Source organism: Mustela putorius, unplaced genomic scaffold (genome assembly GCF_011764305.1).
Source record: "Mustela putorius furo isolate JIRA1106 unplaced genomic scaffold, ASM1176430v1.1 tig00003845_pilon_pilon_pilon, whole genome shotgun sequence".
In the NCBI taxonomy this organism is placed as follows: Eukaryota; Metazoa; Chordata; class Mammalia; order Carnivora; family Mustelidae; genus Mustela; species Mustela putorius.
The window spans coordinates 87,253,286-87,268,912 of NW_025421998.1; the positions used below are offsets into that span (position 1 = coordinate 87,253,286).

General features: G+C 40.7%; 1 protein-coding gene across 3 annotated transcripts in view; it reads right to left on the minus strand.

Annotated features, from left to right (window-relative positions):
* Nucleotides 1-2,497, minus strand: part of CHCHD3 (coiled-coil-helix-coiled-coil-helix domain containing 3) — a 277,804-nt gene extending 275,307 nt beyond the window's left edge. The window contains exon 1 of one of the 3 annotated variants that reach the window (XM_013050368.2): nucleotides 2,228-2,497. In XM_013050368.2, coding sequence (XP_012905822.1) covers nucleotides 2,228-2,308 — 81 coding nt within the window. In that variant the 5' untranslated portion in view covers nucleotides 2,309-2,497. The remainder of the gene's footprint in view (nucleotides 1-2,227) is intronic. The other 2 variants (XM_004741737.3, XM_013050374.2) reach the window with 2 other exon arrangements.
* Between the last annotated feature and the right edge of the window lie 13,130 nt (nucleotides 2,498-15,627).

The window sequence follows — 15,627 nt, forward strand, 5'->3', positions numbered from 1 at the left end:
CGCCACCCGCCTCTCTGCCTGCTTGTGATCTCTCTCTCTGTGTCAAATAAATTTTTTAAAATCTTGAAAAAAAAAAAAATCTACAACATATTACATGCTTTAGCTACCTTACCTCATCTTCTTACCAAATATAAAGAAGCGATTTGTCCAAAGCTGCAGACAGTAAACGTTTAATCTGTGACTTAAACGGAGGTCTGTTTAACTCCAAGCTAATGCTCTTTTGTCCAGGACCTCGAAGAACTTGCTGGGTCCAGGATGACCCACTCAGTACTCAATAATTCAAGAGTGTGTCATCTTTAGAGGAAACTGCAATTGGCTGAGTATGGCTACGAGAAATGTAGAGTGCTGCCAGACTCACAGAACTGCAGACCTGGGAAAGATCAGGGATCTTAGCGATCCTGAACGCTCAAGCCCCATCATTTTGCAGATGAGAAAACTGAACCACAGTGATGCAAATCAACCTTGAAAAAGAAGGACTTGAAGCAAGTGGGAGAACCCTGCAAGGGCATTCCAGGTGAAGGGTGTATCCTGAAGAAAAGTAAAGCGCAGAGGTCAAAAGAAGCATGGTGTGTGCCTGAATTATAATAATAAAAATAAAAGGTACTCTGAGAGAAAAGACAAAAATAAAGAATACTTCTGTCAAGCTGAGTGGCCAAAAGACACAGCTTCTTTTACCCAAAAGGTTTAAGAAAAAGTTTTTTAAACAGTGTCTCCATTTTGGTCTAAGAGCTACCCAATCGTCATTTATCCTATTTATTACCTAATACTTGATATGAATGTCCGTGCTGTGACCAAATTTTAATTTTGTTTGCGTTCATCACTGTGTCTGTTTTAGGGCAAACAACGTGGATTTATACGCTGTTCTGGCCAGTGTCTTCTCATCCAAAATTCCTTTTGGTCTCCCTTACTTTTGTCTTTCACCTTCAGGTACGGAACAGTCAAAACCTAAGGCAAGGTTAAACAAATTTCTGCATGCAACTCAGAGTTTATAGTAGTTTTTATTTTACTCCAGAGAGTACAAACTAAACCACGACAATGTAATGCAGCCTCACTCTATTACAAAATGTGGTGCTATCATTAATTAATATGATATAAAGAAATGGTGGTCACACACCAAAAATTGAGTTCCACAGTCTGAGTTTCTATTAAGGAAACTTTAATAAATTCTTCTCAAGGTAACAGGTTCAGAGTAAAAGTTTTTAAACATTTTAAGTATTGAAGAAGTTTTATTTCCTGATAACAGACACTAAAAATTATTTACACATTTCATTTACTTATGGTGGTTGTCTAATAACAGAGGAGGAAAAATTTTCAAAAGGTTCTAAAACATTCAGAAGTGAAACTGCTTTACTTCCTAGGTTCAAGCATACTTTCAAAAATGAGCGGCTCCAAATTCAGGTGCAGCGAAGAATGCCTTAATGCAGTTAGCGCTGGTGGACTAAAAACCCTAGGGAAAAATCAAGTTTTCAGTTTATGTGTCAAGCACATGCGGGGGACGTTAGAACTTTCTCCGCAAGGTCTAGCTGAGAACTGACTGTACAACTCGCCAGCGGTCTGAAATATGCAAGCCTGTCTCGGGCCCTCTCGGGGCTGGCAGACACTTGTCACCCAGCCACTGGGCCTCGTCCAAAACTCAGGCGGCAGGCCACAGACAAGGGAAAGTGGAGGTATCAAGTGAAAGAAAGCAAAGAAGCCAGAAGTCACCCTAAGCAGAAGTCGATGGGGCGTGTGAGCGTGTGGCCATGGGTGGTATCAGAGCGAAAGCACGAAACGGACGAGCGCAGATGCAGGTTTTCTCAGAACGCCCATTCACCTCCGAGAGGTAGCGAGGCCAGTGCAAAATGAGGGCTGGGGCTCCTGAAACCAGGCGGAGTAAGGCAAGCCCCATTTCACAGAAGGTAAGGCTGGGGCTTCCCGTAAGGTCCCACAAGGAGGGAGCAATGCAGTCCCACCCGGACTGCGAGCCCCTGGAGAGCCTAATTCGACGTGGAATGCACCCGCCCCCCCCCCCAGCACAGCGCTCAGCACTGGGCACACGACTAGGAAATCTCTCTGAATGAATGTCCCAAGTCTTGAAACTCCAAGCTTCTTTGCAGAGAACTCGGCTTCGGGCCGGACAACCCTGGGGGCCGGGACGGGGGGAACCAGGCTGAGCGGGTCCGGGGAAGGTCGGAGGTTTGGGGTCCGAGTCCGGGTGCTGGCCCTCTGCCCGCCCACTGTCACTCACCCGGATGCCCTTCACCACCGTGATGTTCTCATTCTCGTCTGCCTCGAAGGTGACCCGGCGGGTGCTGGAGGTCCCGCCCATGGCTCCTGCTTCTGCCGCCCGCAGAGACCTAGCCCGGACGCACGAGCACTTCAGGCCCCGCGCGCACACACGCGCGTGGACACGCCCGAACCTTTTCCCCGCACGGCGGGAGCAAGGCCACGACCCCAAGAAGCAAGGAGAAGGCGCCGGTCCTCCGCTCCCGCCTCCTCCGGTCACGCTCCACAACAAAAATGCCTCCGGTTGGTCGGAGATACGAACGACCCGCCCCTACTCGGTAGGGGCTCTCGGATTGGTTGGCCTGGACCCGGATGCTATGGCAACAGGTGCTGTTTGACAGGGCTTCCGCAGCCGCTGGAAGTATTGGGAATTGTAGTCTTCTTCAAGCGGTGGTGGCTGGGACGTTCTCGCCTCCGATCCAGAGGGCAAGGGGAGCATGGCATTCTGGGAGATGTGGTCTTTCCTATCCCGAAGGTTTCTAACCCAGCGACTTTCAGAGAAGTTCGTTTCTCTCACAAAACATACTCTGAAAATATTGTTGTAGAAACTTAGGTTGGTGATTTAAAATATACAGGGTCTCTTCTAAAGCAACTCCTTGTTTAATGAGGGAGGTGCACTCTCTTAATGAAGCCATACCTAGATTTCTGACAATAAAAAGCGGAGACAAAATTTAACAATTTTTTAAGTCTTAGCCTTAAAAAAATAAAAACAAAAGAGTTGACTTATGGCCTTATCTCATGAGGACTACGTACTATGTAGTTTTGTTTTTACTTTTACAGTGTTTTTAGTTTTACTGATTCTACTTTGTACAGTGAAAGTTTAAATACTGTGTTTCTCAAATCTGCATTCATGAAAACACAGACGATAAGTTATTTGCACCAAGCATGCAAATCATTCATTTTCTTGTATCTCCTTCCACTTAAGTTACACAAGCTAGTTAAGCCATAACACAATGAGGCAAAGAAAAGTTAAGTGATTGATAGAAATGGAATAAATTAATGGAGGAATTAAAATTCTACCAAAATTGAGATAATCTATTTTAGAAAGTTTCTAGTTTAGAATTTGACCTCTACAAGACCAGTAATTTTTAAGTAATCTACACACACATTTAAAATTGTTACTGGGGTACCTAGTACCTTAGCTACGCATCTGATTCTTGATCTCAGCTCAGGGCTTGATCTCAGGGTCCTGAGTTTGAGCCTGGCCTTGGGCTCTACACCCAGTGTGGAGCCCACTTTTTTAAAAAAATTATATTTTATGGGGCACCTGGGTGGCTCAGTGGGTTAAGCCTCTGCCTTCAACTCAGGTCATGATCTCAGGGTCCTGGGATCAAGTCCCACATCCGGCTCTCTGCTTGGCATGGAGCCCGCCTCCTCCTCTCTCTTTCTGCCTACTTGTGATCTCTCTCTGTCAAATAAATAAATAAAATCTTTTTTAAAATAAATAATTAATTAAAAATAAAAATTATATATAAAAATATATAATACATATTTATATATACTTATTTATATTTTTATATATTATATAATATAGGGATATATATATATATATATATATATATATCTGTGACATGTAACTTTAGTCTTACAGAGGCCGATTTGGAAGTTAGGCTAATGATAATACTCTCCTTGAATCCCTTTCAACATTAAAAGCAACCAGCCACAACACAGCATGGCATCCTCTTAATACACAGGCATTCACAAACTGCAATAACACTTTTTTAAAGTATTATTTATTTAATCTCTACATCCAACATGGAGTTTACTCACAATCCCTAGATCAAGGACTGCATGCTCCTCCAACTGAGCCAGCCAGGCACCCCTTAAATTGTGATAACGTTTTTGAGTTTCAATTATGTGCTGATTTATTAATGTAGGAACCTTTAGGGCCCAGGCTGTGTCTTTCATCTCTGTGTCCCTGGGGGTCAGTAGCAGAGTACTGAGTTTATCCCATGTCATCATTTTGTTAGTTTCAATATGTATGTTTCTAAATTGTATTACACTACTTTGCAGTTTTGAGACTGCATGTTACTTTGTACTTATTCTCAAATTGTGTAATATGTTTAAACCTCCCTTTTACAAGGAACTAAAGTTACCAGGGATTGTCTTTCTTTTCTTTGGCCCACTCCCTCCATATATACACCCTCCTCATTCATTACTCCAATATATAGTACATATTGGAGATTCTACATAAAACAGATGCTCAATAAATTCTTATCAAAATAACTAATTGTAAGAGTTCTAGGAGAAAGTAAAGATATGAAAGAACCACAAGTTATCTTGAATATATTTATGTCCTTAAACTATTAAATGAGTTCTTTCAACAAAATAAAGGTGATGAGGTCTAAGTGTGAGAAGTAGTGCATTGCCGTCACTTTTTATGGTATAGAAACATGTAAGCGGGCTTATTAGGCAATATAAAAAATGCTTCAGAATTCATAATGCTTTCCAAACAACATTACCAAAAAAATAAATGAAAAAAAATTTTTGAACTGAAAAAAAAGATACATCCTATGCCTACTATAACAATATTGGCCTATCTGTATCACTCTCAAGGCCAAGCATGCCCACAGTCCCTTCTAAAAAACATTTCGTGAGCCACGCAGAACCTGTGGTCTCCCTTGCTCTCTGGCCACAGCTTACTGGTGATCATCTAACTCAAGGCAGCATTCAATTAGCCAGAGACCTATGAACTAGAACACAAAGATTTACCCAACCAAAAACAATAGCAAACACTTGAGCCACTCAGATTCTATATGTCTTTTACCTTTTTTTTATCTCTCTATTGCAGTCTCAAATTTAAACTTGAACATTCAGAGCATAAGAAAAGAAAACAAAGAGAGAAGCTCTGATACTGAGTCAGAACCATGAGGCATCATAAACTAAAGAGAGGTGAGAGCAGAAACCCTAAGAATAAGAAGCATCCAGATTGGAAAAGAAGTAAAACGATCTCTATACAGATGGCTTGATCTTATAAATACACAAATCCCAAGAAATCCACTAAAAAACTATTAGAACTGGGGCACCTGGGTGGCTCAGTGGGTTAAGCTGCTGCCTTCAGCTCAGGTCATGATCTCCGGGTCCTGGGATCGAGCCCCGTATTGGGCTCTCTGCTCAACAGGGAGCCTGCTTCCTCCTCTCTCTCTGCCTGCCTCTCTGCCTGCTTATGATCTCTCTCTGTCAAATAAATAAATAAAATCTTAAAAAAAATTAAAAAAATATTAGAACTAATTTTTAAAATTCACCAAGGCTGCAGGATACAACATCAACTTACAAAAATCCACTGTATTTCTATACACTAACAATTAACAAGAATGAAATTAAGAAAACAATTGTGTTTATAACAGCAACACATCAACTCAAGTCCCATGAACTGTTGGATAAACAAAATGTAGTGTATCTAGGCACTGGAATATTATTCAGCAATAAAAAGGAATGAAGTACTGACATATGCCACAATATGGATGAACCTCAAGAACGTTCCATCAAGTGAAAGAACTCAGTCATAGAAGATCACTTTGTTATGACTCCATTTGAATGAAATGTCCAGAATAGGGAAATTCATAGGGAAAAAAAAAATCAAATTAGGCTGCCAAGGATTAGGAGGAGGTAGGAAGTAACTTGCAGTTGGAACAAGGTTTCTTTTTGCAGGAGGACAGCAGGGAGGATGGTGATAAGAATGTTCTAAAATTGGATTATGGTGATGTTTGCAGAGCTCTTTACATAGACTCTCATCGAATTGTATACTCCGAATGGGTGGACTTATAATGCAAGCTGCATGCATACCAATGAAGAATTTATAGCTATCCAAATTAAAAACACAAAAAACAACAGCTGTTGACACGGAGGAGGAGAAAAGAAATCCCTCTTGCCCTGCTGGTAGGAATGCAAACTGATGCAGCTGCTCTGGAGAACAGTATGGAGGTTCTTCATGAAGTTAACAATAGAACTACCTAATGATCCAACAATTGCACCACAACATATTTACCCAAAGGATAAAAAAAAATACAGATTTGAAGGTTTACTTGCACCCAGTGTGTATTATCAACAATAGTCAAACTATGGAAAGAGTCCAAATGTCCATCAACTGATGAATGGGTAAAGAAGATGTGCTATAAATACACAATGGAGTATTACTCAGCCATCAAAAAGAATGAAATCTTGCCATTTGCAACAACATGGATGGAGCTAGAGTGTATTATGCTAAGGGAAGTAAGTCAGAGAAAGATAATTATCATATGATCTCACTCATATGTGGAATTTAAGAAACAAAACAGATAAACATATGGGATGAGGGAAAAGGAACAAAAGAGAGAGGGAATCAAACCATAGGAAACTCTTAAAGACAGAGAACAAGCTGAAGGGTGACGGAGGGAGGTGGATGGGGGATGGGTATTAAGGAGGGCACTTGTGATGAGCACTGGGTTGTTTATGTCAGTAATGAGTCACTGAATTCTACTCCTGAAACCCAAATTGCATCATATGTTAAATAACTAAAATTTAAATAAATGGAAAAAAAGAATAAATACAACTTCTTAAACTTAGACCCAAGGAAATCCATATATAAGAAACTGTCTCCAAGGGGCACCTGGGTGGCTCAGCCGGTTAAGCCACTGCCTTTGGCTCAGGACATGATCCCAGGGTCCTGGGATCGAGCCCTGCATCGGGCTCTCTGCTCAGTGGGGAGCCTGCTTCCCTTCCTCTCTGCTTGACTCTCTGCCTACTTGTGATCTCTCTGTGTCAAATAAAGAAAATCTTTAAAAAAAAAAAAAACTGTCTCCAAGACAATTATCATATGATCTCACTGATATGAGGAGTTTGAGAAACAATACAGAGGATCATAGGGGAAGGGAGGGAAATAGGAAACAAGACAAAAGCAGACAAGGAGACAAACCGTAAGAGACTCTTAACCTCAGGAAATAAACTGAGGGTTGCTGGAGCGGAACTGGGTGGGAGGGATGGGGTGGCTGGTTATGGACATTGGGGAAGGTATGTTCTATGGTGAGTGCTATGAATTGTGTGAGACTGATGATTCACAGACCTGTACCCCTGAAACACATAATACTTTATATGTTAATTAAAAAATAAGAAACTGTCTCCTATGTAGTTTTGTTTGTCATTTACTAGGAATTTAAATTATTTAACAATTTTTAATTTGCCTAAAGAATAATCTACAGAACACAAATTTCCAGAATATGTAAAATATGTGTTTTCAACTATAGGCATGGGTTCTGGAATGTTTAAGTGTATCTAATTTGGGCACCTGGGTGGCTCAGTCTGTTAAGTGTCTGTCTTCGGCTCAGGTCATGATCTCAGGGTCCTGGGATCCAGTCCCACATGGGGCTCCCTGCTCAGTGGGGAGCCTGCTTCTCCTTCTCCCTCTCCCTGCCACTCGCCCTGCTTGTGCTTACTCTCTTGCTCTGTCTCTGTTAAGTAAATAAATAAAATCTTTTTTAAAAATTTTTTTAAATAAATATATCTAGGGGTGTCTGGGTGGCTCAGTGGGTCAAGCCTCTGCCTTCAGCTCAGGTCTTCATCTCAGGGTCCTGGGATCAGACCCCACATCAGGCTCTCTGCTCGGTAGGGAGCCTGCTTCCCCCTCTCTCTCTTCCTGCCTTTCTGCCTACTTGTGATTGCTCTCTCTGTCAAAGAAATAAATAAAATCTTTTAAAAATGTATCTAATATCTTAAAGGCTGTATTTTCACTTTTCTTTTTTACCATTAAAAAATTCTAAAAAGAAAAAATTGTTTTAAAAGATTATCTTATATAAATGTAAAAAGAAGAAAGACATTAACAGTAAAATTGAAATAACTTACCTTTCCACAAGTTTGAGATAACTAGTGTAAAAATGTTTTATTTCTGTATGCAGACATAAATTTTAATAAAATTTGAGTTCTACTGTTAAAAAAAATGTATAGCTATCAACCCTTATCGAAATATATTTATCATTCAATAAAATCTCAAATAGGTTTTTTAAAGAAAAAGGAAGGGAAAAAAGAAACTCTGAGAAGCTTTGAGGTACTGAAAAACAAGCCAATCGAAAGAGAGACTAGAATAAACCAGATCTTCCTTAGTCCTACTAATTGCATGAGGGGGAAAGACCCACAACTTCTGAAGCTTCAAGAGTTCCCTAGACTTCAGGAAGGCTTTCATACTGCGGGTTTTTACAAGGACTGAAGCTTTCAAGACTCCTACTCTTCCTAAAGCCCAAGTGTTCCATGTTTTTTAGGTTCTGGGGTACAGCCAGCCTTACCAAAGAATCTTTGTAATCATACAACTCCTACCTAAATATCTACAACCATAATACAACATATTTTCTTCAGTCTTCACACAGGAGACCAGCAACAGTATACACCGATACAAAGCAGAGAACCGAACAATACTTTGATTCTTCATAACTCTTAGCTTGGCCATCAAGCAATATTACCTTCCCACTTCTTTATCCTGAGCAGCCTATTTTACATTTGCACCAGGTCAAAACTTTGGAATGAATGCTGCAAAGAAATAAATCAAACAAATAAATAAATGCTTTTGCTGTCAAAACTCCAGTCATCCCAAATTCCCCCTATCCCTTGAGGTGGGGTGGTGGGGAGGCAGGGGATACACTAGACTTCCAAATCACTCAAACAAAAACTCCAGAAGTCCCAAGTTAGGAAGCAGGTTTGCACTACACACTCTGATTTTTCAGTTCCAATGCTAAATAAAAAGTCACAGAAGCAAAATCCTGGTGAATTCTACCACTTTCCTTCACACATTATTTGACGGTCCTTGCTCTACTACTTGGGAGTGTAGGAAGAAGTGCGTGAGAAGGAGAGTAAGAAGAAAAAGAACACAATCTGGCATGATGAGGTATCAGGAAGGAGAGAGACCTGTTCTTGATCCCCAACCAGAAACACGAATGACTCTGTTGATCATCATAGCTTTTCCCCCAGCATTTCTGAGTAGCACTTCAGCTGCGGAGGTGAGTCCTCAGATTCTAGGACCTGTGCTAAAAGAGAAGATATATATAATGATCATGTTTTCTGAGCTAAAAATTGAAGCACACACTCTATTATTTGTGTACTTATAAAGACAATTAAATCAGTCCTTGAAATCAAGATCATCCTAGAAAATCTAGGACATAGAGTTGCCATAGTTATAGCAAACCAATTAAAATTACCGAAAAGTGCTTCTTACGTGGTGCAGGCAGTCAATATAAAAACATTCTGAGAATGTGGACTAGGACTTACACAGCAAGCCGGAGCAGGATGTCAGCCTAAGGTTCCCCAGCCAATTATTGTATGTAGAATCCCATAAAAACAATGAAGCCCTAAAACAGTAATTGTGTGTCTGTGTGTGTCTGTGTGTGTGTGTGTGTGGGTGCATGTGCAAGTGTGCTTATGAGACATATTTTGAATAGAAGAATTTGGGGCAGCATACTTGAAGAGATTAGAAACACAAAATGGCATGAGACAAGTCAGCACTAATTACAAGGCATTCACAAGTTCTGTATAAGTGTATCTCTCTGTGTCTTGGGAAATATCCACAGTAACGGCACAAATTCCACGGGGTCCCTTTAGCATCCCGTCACTGTTCAAGTGAGACTGATCCTCGCACTGCCCATGCATCCAGTAAAATCTCGAGGCAGCCAGCTCCCATGTCTCAGGAACCCCTCCGTCTATCTCCCCTCCACTTAATAGCTGCCTTTGCTACTAACTTCTCATTCAAAATACATTTCATAAGCTGTTCTCCATTGTCATCACAGGATGGGCTCCGGCGACCATTCTCCTTAACAGACACCACTTAATACCACATAACTAAAATAAATTTTACACGTGGGTTACAACTTGGCGATGCACCAAGATCTCCCGTTACCTCTGGCGTAAAGATTATCATAGAGTAAAGCCTCAGCAAATGTATAGCATGTTTCTTAAAAGGCCATTCTCTGCCATTTCCTACACATCCTTCTGATTTTTTTTTTCATTTTTATGTATGTTTCCCTGACACCTCATTTCTTTTCTCCTCATCTTATATTCATCAGAATAGAGTGGCTGAAATACAGAGTGTTGGTATCAGGGGAGGGAGGGACGGATACCAGAGTCTAAGGGAGTCTCTGCCCAGAGGGTAAGAGGTTCACCTGGCCCAGCTCTTATCCCCTCCACCCTCAAGCCCCGCAGGAGTCTCAGGGGCCTTGGATTTCCTCTGCATCTGATAGTGGAGTGATCATCTCTGACAAACAGAGCCCAGGTCAGACGAGGCTCATTTCTCCTCTGATCCTCAAACAGGCACAAACATTCCATCTGTCATCTCTCCTCAAGAGCTCCTCTGGCCTTGATGAATTTTCAAACCATTTTTATTTGAGAGCACAGGGACATTCTCCTAACCCTTACACAATATCTACCTGTCATGGATCTTGAGAGATTTCTGAAATACAGGCTGTTAGTCTCTTTACTTCCAAATAACAAATGCTTGAAATGCATCAGGGTTACAGGAGCACTTCTCCAGCATTGGACGGGCAGAGAAATGCCTGTTTATTGATGCTAATTGTGTAGAAATGTCCCGAAGAATACATTCCACACAACTGGTCCTCACCTAAGTGTGTTGCCCTGTTTGGTTCCACTTTTGCCCCAGCTCAAAGAAGCCCCAAGGGTGTTTTGTGAGCATCTCACCTCCCCTGAAATTCTGTTTTATCTGAATGTTCTAAACCCCATGAATCCCAGCACTCACCCTGGAACAGGAATCTGGGCACTATAACTCTTATCAGGAATCAAGGACTGCGAAGTGGTGGTCTTGGCAACTATTTGACCTTCTCTTTTATTTCTCAGGCGAGGAAACTGACAACCAGAAAGACCCAAGACCAAGACCAAGACCACACAGCCTCATTTCATCAGAGCCTAGGAAACTCCCAGATCCCCAGCAATTCATTTTTTCATTTTTCTTTTTAAGATCTTATTCATTTATTTGTGAGAGCAATAGAGCAGAGGGAGGTGCAACTGAGCAGGGAGCCTGACAGGGGGCTCCTGAGCACCTGAGCCACCCAGATACCCTTGAACTCCAGCAATTTAATCTAGTACTTTACCACCACCTCGTGCTGCTCTATCATGAGAATCTGCCCTCATGAGTCCGATATGCCAGGGCTTGGAAGCCCAATTTGAGATGCTGCAGTGGCCAGTGGACCCACCGCAAACACATCAACAAGCAGAGGTGGGGAAGGACAGGGCGCAGCTGTGAGGGGGCAAAAGCGTGTTCAGTACCGAGGTGGCTCAGGGCTGGCATGAACCAGTACACCTTCCCCATGGGAGTATTGGAGGCTTCATCAATTCAGTTGCTAATCATTCCCTAGCTAATGACCCAGCAATTTCACTCCTGTGACTATATGCAACGGAAATGAATGCTTACCCAAAGACACCTACAGGAATATTCCCTGCAGCTCTTTGTTCACAAGAGCTCCAAATGTCTGTCAACTTTGGAATGGAGAAAGAAACTGTGGTATATTTACACAATGGAATGCTATACTATTGCAAAAAAAAAAAAAAATTAACTATCGCTGCATTCAACAACATGGCTGAACATCATAAACAGGATATTGATCAAAAGAAGCCCGAAGCGGAAGAATACATATGCATGAGGTCATTTCCATGGTGTTCGAGAATAGGCAAAACTAATCTGCGGTGGTAGATATCAGAGGAGCAGTTAGCTTTTTGAGTGGGGTTGAGTGGGAGGGGGCCCGATGGCGTCTTCTGGTATGCTGGGAATGTTTTATAGTGTGCAGAGTGGGTGCCTAGATTTTTAAAACTTCACCGAGACGGACGCTTACAATTTTTGCATTCTCTAAGACATAAGTAAATTTTAGAAAGTCAGTTGAAAGAGAGAAAGATGTGTTTGATAGAATCCGTCTTAGGGGTTGAGTGAATCCTTTATGGGAAAGCAGGGATCCAGAATAATTCATAATTAACAGGAACATTCTGAATCTACTATAGTCTTCCTCAGCAAAACTGAGAAAATCAGAAGATGGAGAAAAGAGGAAGCAGTGGGGCAGATACATCCCAGGCAGCCCCAAACTGAGGAATGGAAAGCATTGAGGTTTAAGGACAAGATCCCACTGACTCATGAGGGCTCTTCTACGTTCAGTGATCCCCTGCCTCTGTATTTCCTGATATCACCTCAGTAGCTTGGATTTGACTGGGATAAGAATAATTTCACCTCGATGGAAGGCAAACACTACAAATCAGAGCTCTTTTATTTTTTTCCTCACGCTGGTTGTTAAACATCAAGTTATTGAAATGCACTTAAGGTGCAATCCACAGGGGTTGGTGTACTGCCCCCAGGATTGTAGGACCAGATATCGGAGAGTAAATACATTTAAATAAAATCTGTCTGCACTCTGTCTCTTGGTTACTAATCAGGCAGGATCGGATCCTGGCCAGTCTTTCCCTCTGTCCACCTGTGGTTCGCCACCTCACTAAATTTTCCCCCAGGTCTAAATAGTCCATTCTCCATGCTCTTATTTCAGTCCAGAAAGATTCTTCAGGTCATGAACACCCTGAAAACACCAATTCAGACATCACCTGCATAATAAAATCCTCCCCAGATCAAAGGGGATCTAAAATCAAAGAATTGCTGGATGGACATTTATTGGGTTTTTCCTGACATTTGCTTTTCTTCTCTCCTGCCATTAATAATCTAATTTTCTATTCATGAACTCCCTCTTTTCCTTCCTCAACCATCCGTTTGGGATGAGACTGTCCCCCCCTCAGCTCCAGTGAGGAGTGGGAATAATGTTCCTCGGTGACCTACACGCCTGTCAGCAGATCCCCTGGTGATTTTAGGAGGGGAAAAAAGTCCTTCTTCTGAGGAAGCTCCTGGAATAGATTCCCACTACATGGGAAAGGAGGCTGTTGCCTGGGGTGTGTCCCTTGTTGGTCCCAAAAGAAGGCTGCCCGAAAATGGAGTTAACCCAGAGAGAACAGAGCCAAGAAGAACCGGAGAGAGAGAAACTGAGCCCTGGTCCCATCTCCCAGCTCTGAATCAAGTCTTACCGTTAGTCAAAAGTCTTCCTAGACTCTGAGTCTTGTCTTCTGTAAGTTGCCACAAAAAACACAACAACTAATAAATTGCTTCAAGTTCTGTGTATCAAAATTACATTAATTCCCTCCATCTTTTCGGGTGGCACAGAGTTGCTTGGTCCTTTTGGTTACTAGAGTAGGAGATAGGGACTGGATCACGGACGAGGGGGATCTCTTGGGGCCCTGAACAGGGACGGACACTGTGAGAATAGGTTGGAGTCTGAAGAACCACTTGAATGCATTGTCTTTGATGCCTGCTGACTAGCAGGAGGGAAGATTCATTTGCTCCCGAGAGTAGGTTGTGAGGAAGGAGTTTCTCAAGAAGGAATGGATGCACCATCTAGAGTCGACCCTAAGGACTGAAGCTCTTCTACCTTTCCCCTCTATTATCCACTAATTTATTTAAATAAAGGAATTTTTTTCCCATCACCCCATTTTAATGTATTTAAATATATTTAAAGCACCAAGCAGCAAGAATCCACTGAGAACTCAATAAATGGTGATTTTGTGTTATTCTGATGGGGTCAGTTTTATTCTGCTTGATTTAAAGTATCTTATTAATTATAATTCCAAGCCCTTAATATTGTATTTTGTTTGTATATGTCTTAGATATTTAAATTACTTAGATTGATTCTATTTTAAAATCTTAATCTGGATTTCTTATTTTTAACCTGTTATCTTATTTCCCATAACCTTCTTTGAGTTTCTTTCACTTACGAAAAATAATATGTGTTTATTGTAGCAAAGTAGATAAACAATGAATTGAGAATTAAATCACCCATAACTACCCATTATCTATAAATAACTGGTGCTAATAGAGTAAGAATATATGCACACATTTTTTTCCTCCAAAACCAACAGGGTCATATAGTATGCACTGGTCTTAGCCTGTTGCAGTTTTTCTTAATATATTGAGATTCTCTTTTCCATGTCATTAAATATTCTTTATATAACAATGTTTTTAATGATTGTATAGTATCCTTTTATAATAAGTCTTTGTCAAATTTCCTACTATCAGGCCAAAGGGACCCCCCCAACTAATTTTAAAGATTTATTTATTTTAGAGGAAGAGAAGGAGGAAGGGGGAGTGGCAGAGGGAGAGAATCCCAAGCAGATTCCCTGCTGAGTACAGAACCCAACGTGAGATCATGACCTGAGCCAAAAACCAAGAATCGGACACCCAACAGACTGAGCCACCCAAGTGTCCCCTTCATCCCCTGCTAATTTAAAAAATGCTATTAACAATGCTTCGATGAAGATTCTTGTGGCCAACTCATTGTACGTATTTGTGATTACCTCTGTAGGATCAAACCCAGGCATTGAAATCACTGGACAAAAGAATATGGATATTGAAACAAATAACGGTATGATTCCACTTATATGAGGGTCCCAGAGGAGTCAAAACCACACAAACAGGAAGTAGAACTGGGGAAGGGGGTGCTGCAGGGAGGGGGAAATGGTGAGTTATTATTTAATGGGTGTAGAGCTTAGATTTGCAGGATGAGAAGAGTTCTGGAGATGGACAGTGGAGGTGGTTGTGCAATGATATGAATGTATGTTTAATTACAGCCACTGAACTGTACATTTAAAAATGATTAAGATGGTAAAGTTTCCATGTATGTTACCACAATAAAAAAAACTGAAATAAAAAAAAATGGGTATTTTCAAAGTTCTTGTGTGTTTTGCCAATCTCTATAGAGATTCACAATTCACAATTCCACCTGTCTTGAAGTAGATGTCATGAAGAGGTTGTTCTCTGTACCCTTGACTACAGTGAATGGCATTAGTTTCTTAAGCCATAACTAACTTGATAAACAAAAAGTCAAAAGCTTATGGCTTTAATTTACATTTATCTTATTACTAGTGAGGTTGAACATTTTTACATATACATATTATCATTTGGATTTCTTCAAATGTGAATTTGTGTCCTTAGTCCATTTTCCTATTGGTACACCCATCATTTCTAAAATATTATTTTAATTAATTATCATTTTTAACTTAATACTATTTATCTCTGCTTGTTAATTATCAATCTTTAAAAAGCATAATTAACTATAATTTTGCCTTATAAAGTTAATCATGATTTTGTTTTATACTATTAATTATGATTTTTTACTTTAAATTGTTTTATATCTATTTTTAATTGTCCATCTCTCAAATGCGTTCCCAATTTTTTATAATTGCTGTTATCTCATTTGAGTCTTTCTCAATTCTTTCTTCAAACCGTTTCTTGCCTTACAAAATCCTGCTTTTTATCCCCTCCTCATTTCTTTTGAGAATCATTTTCTCTGCTTTTAATTATCTTTTGAATAATTA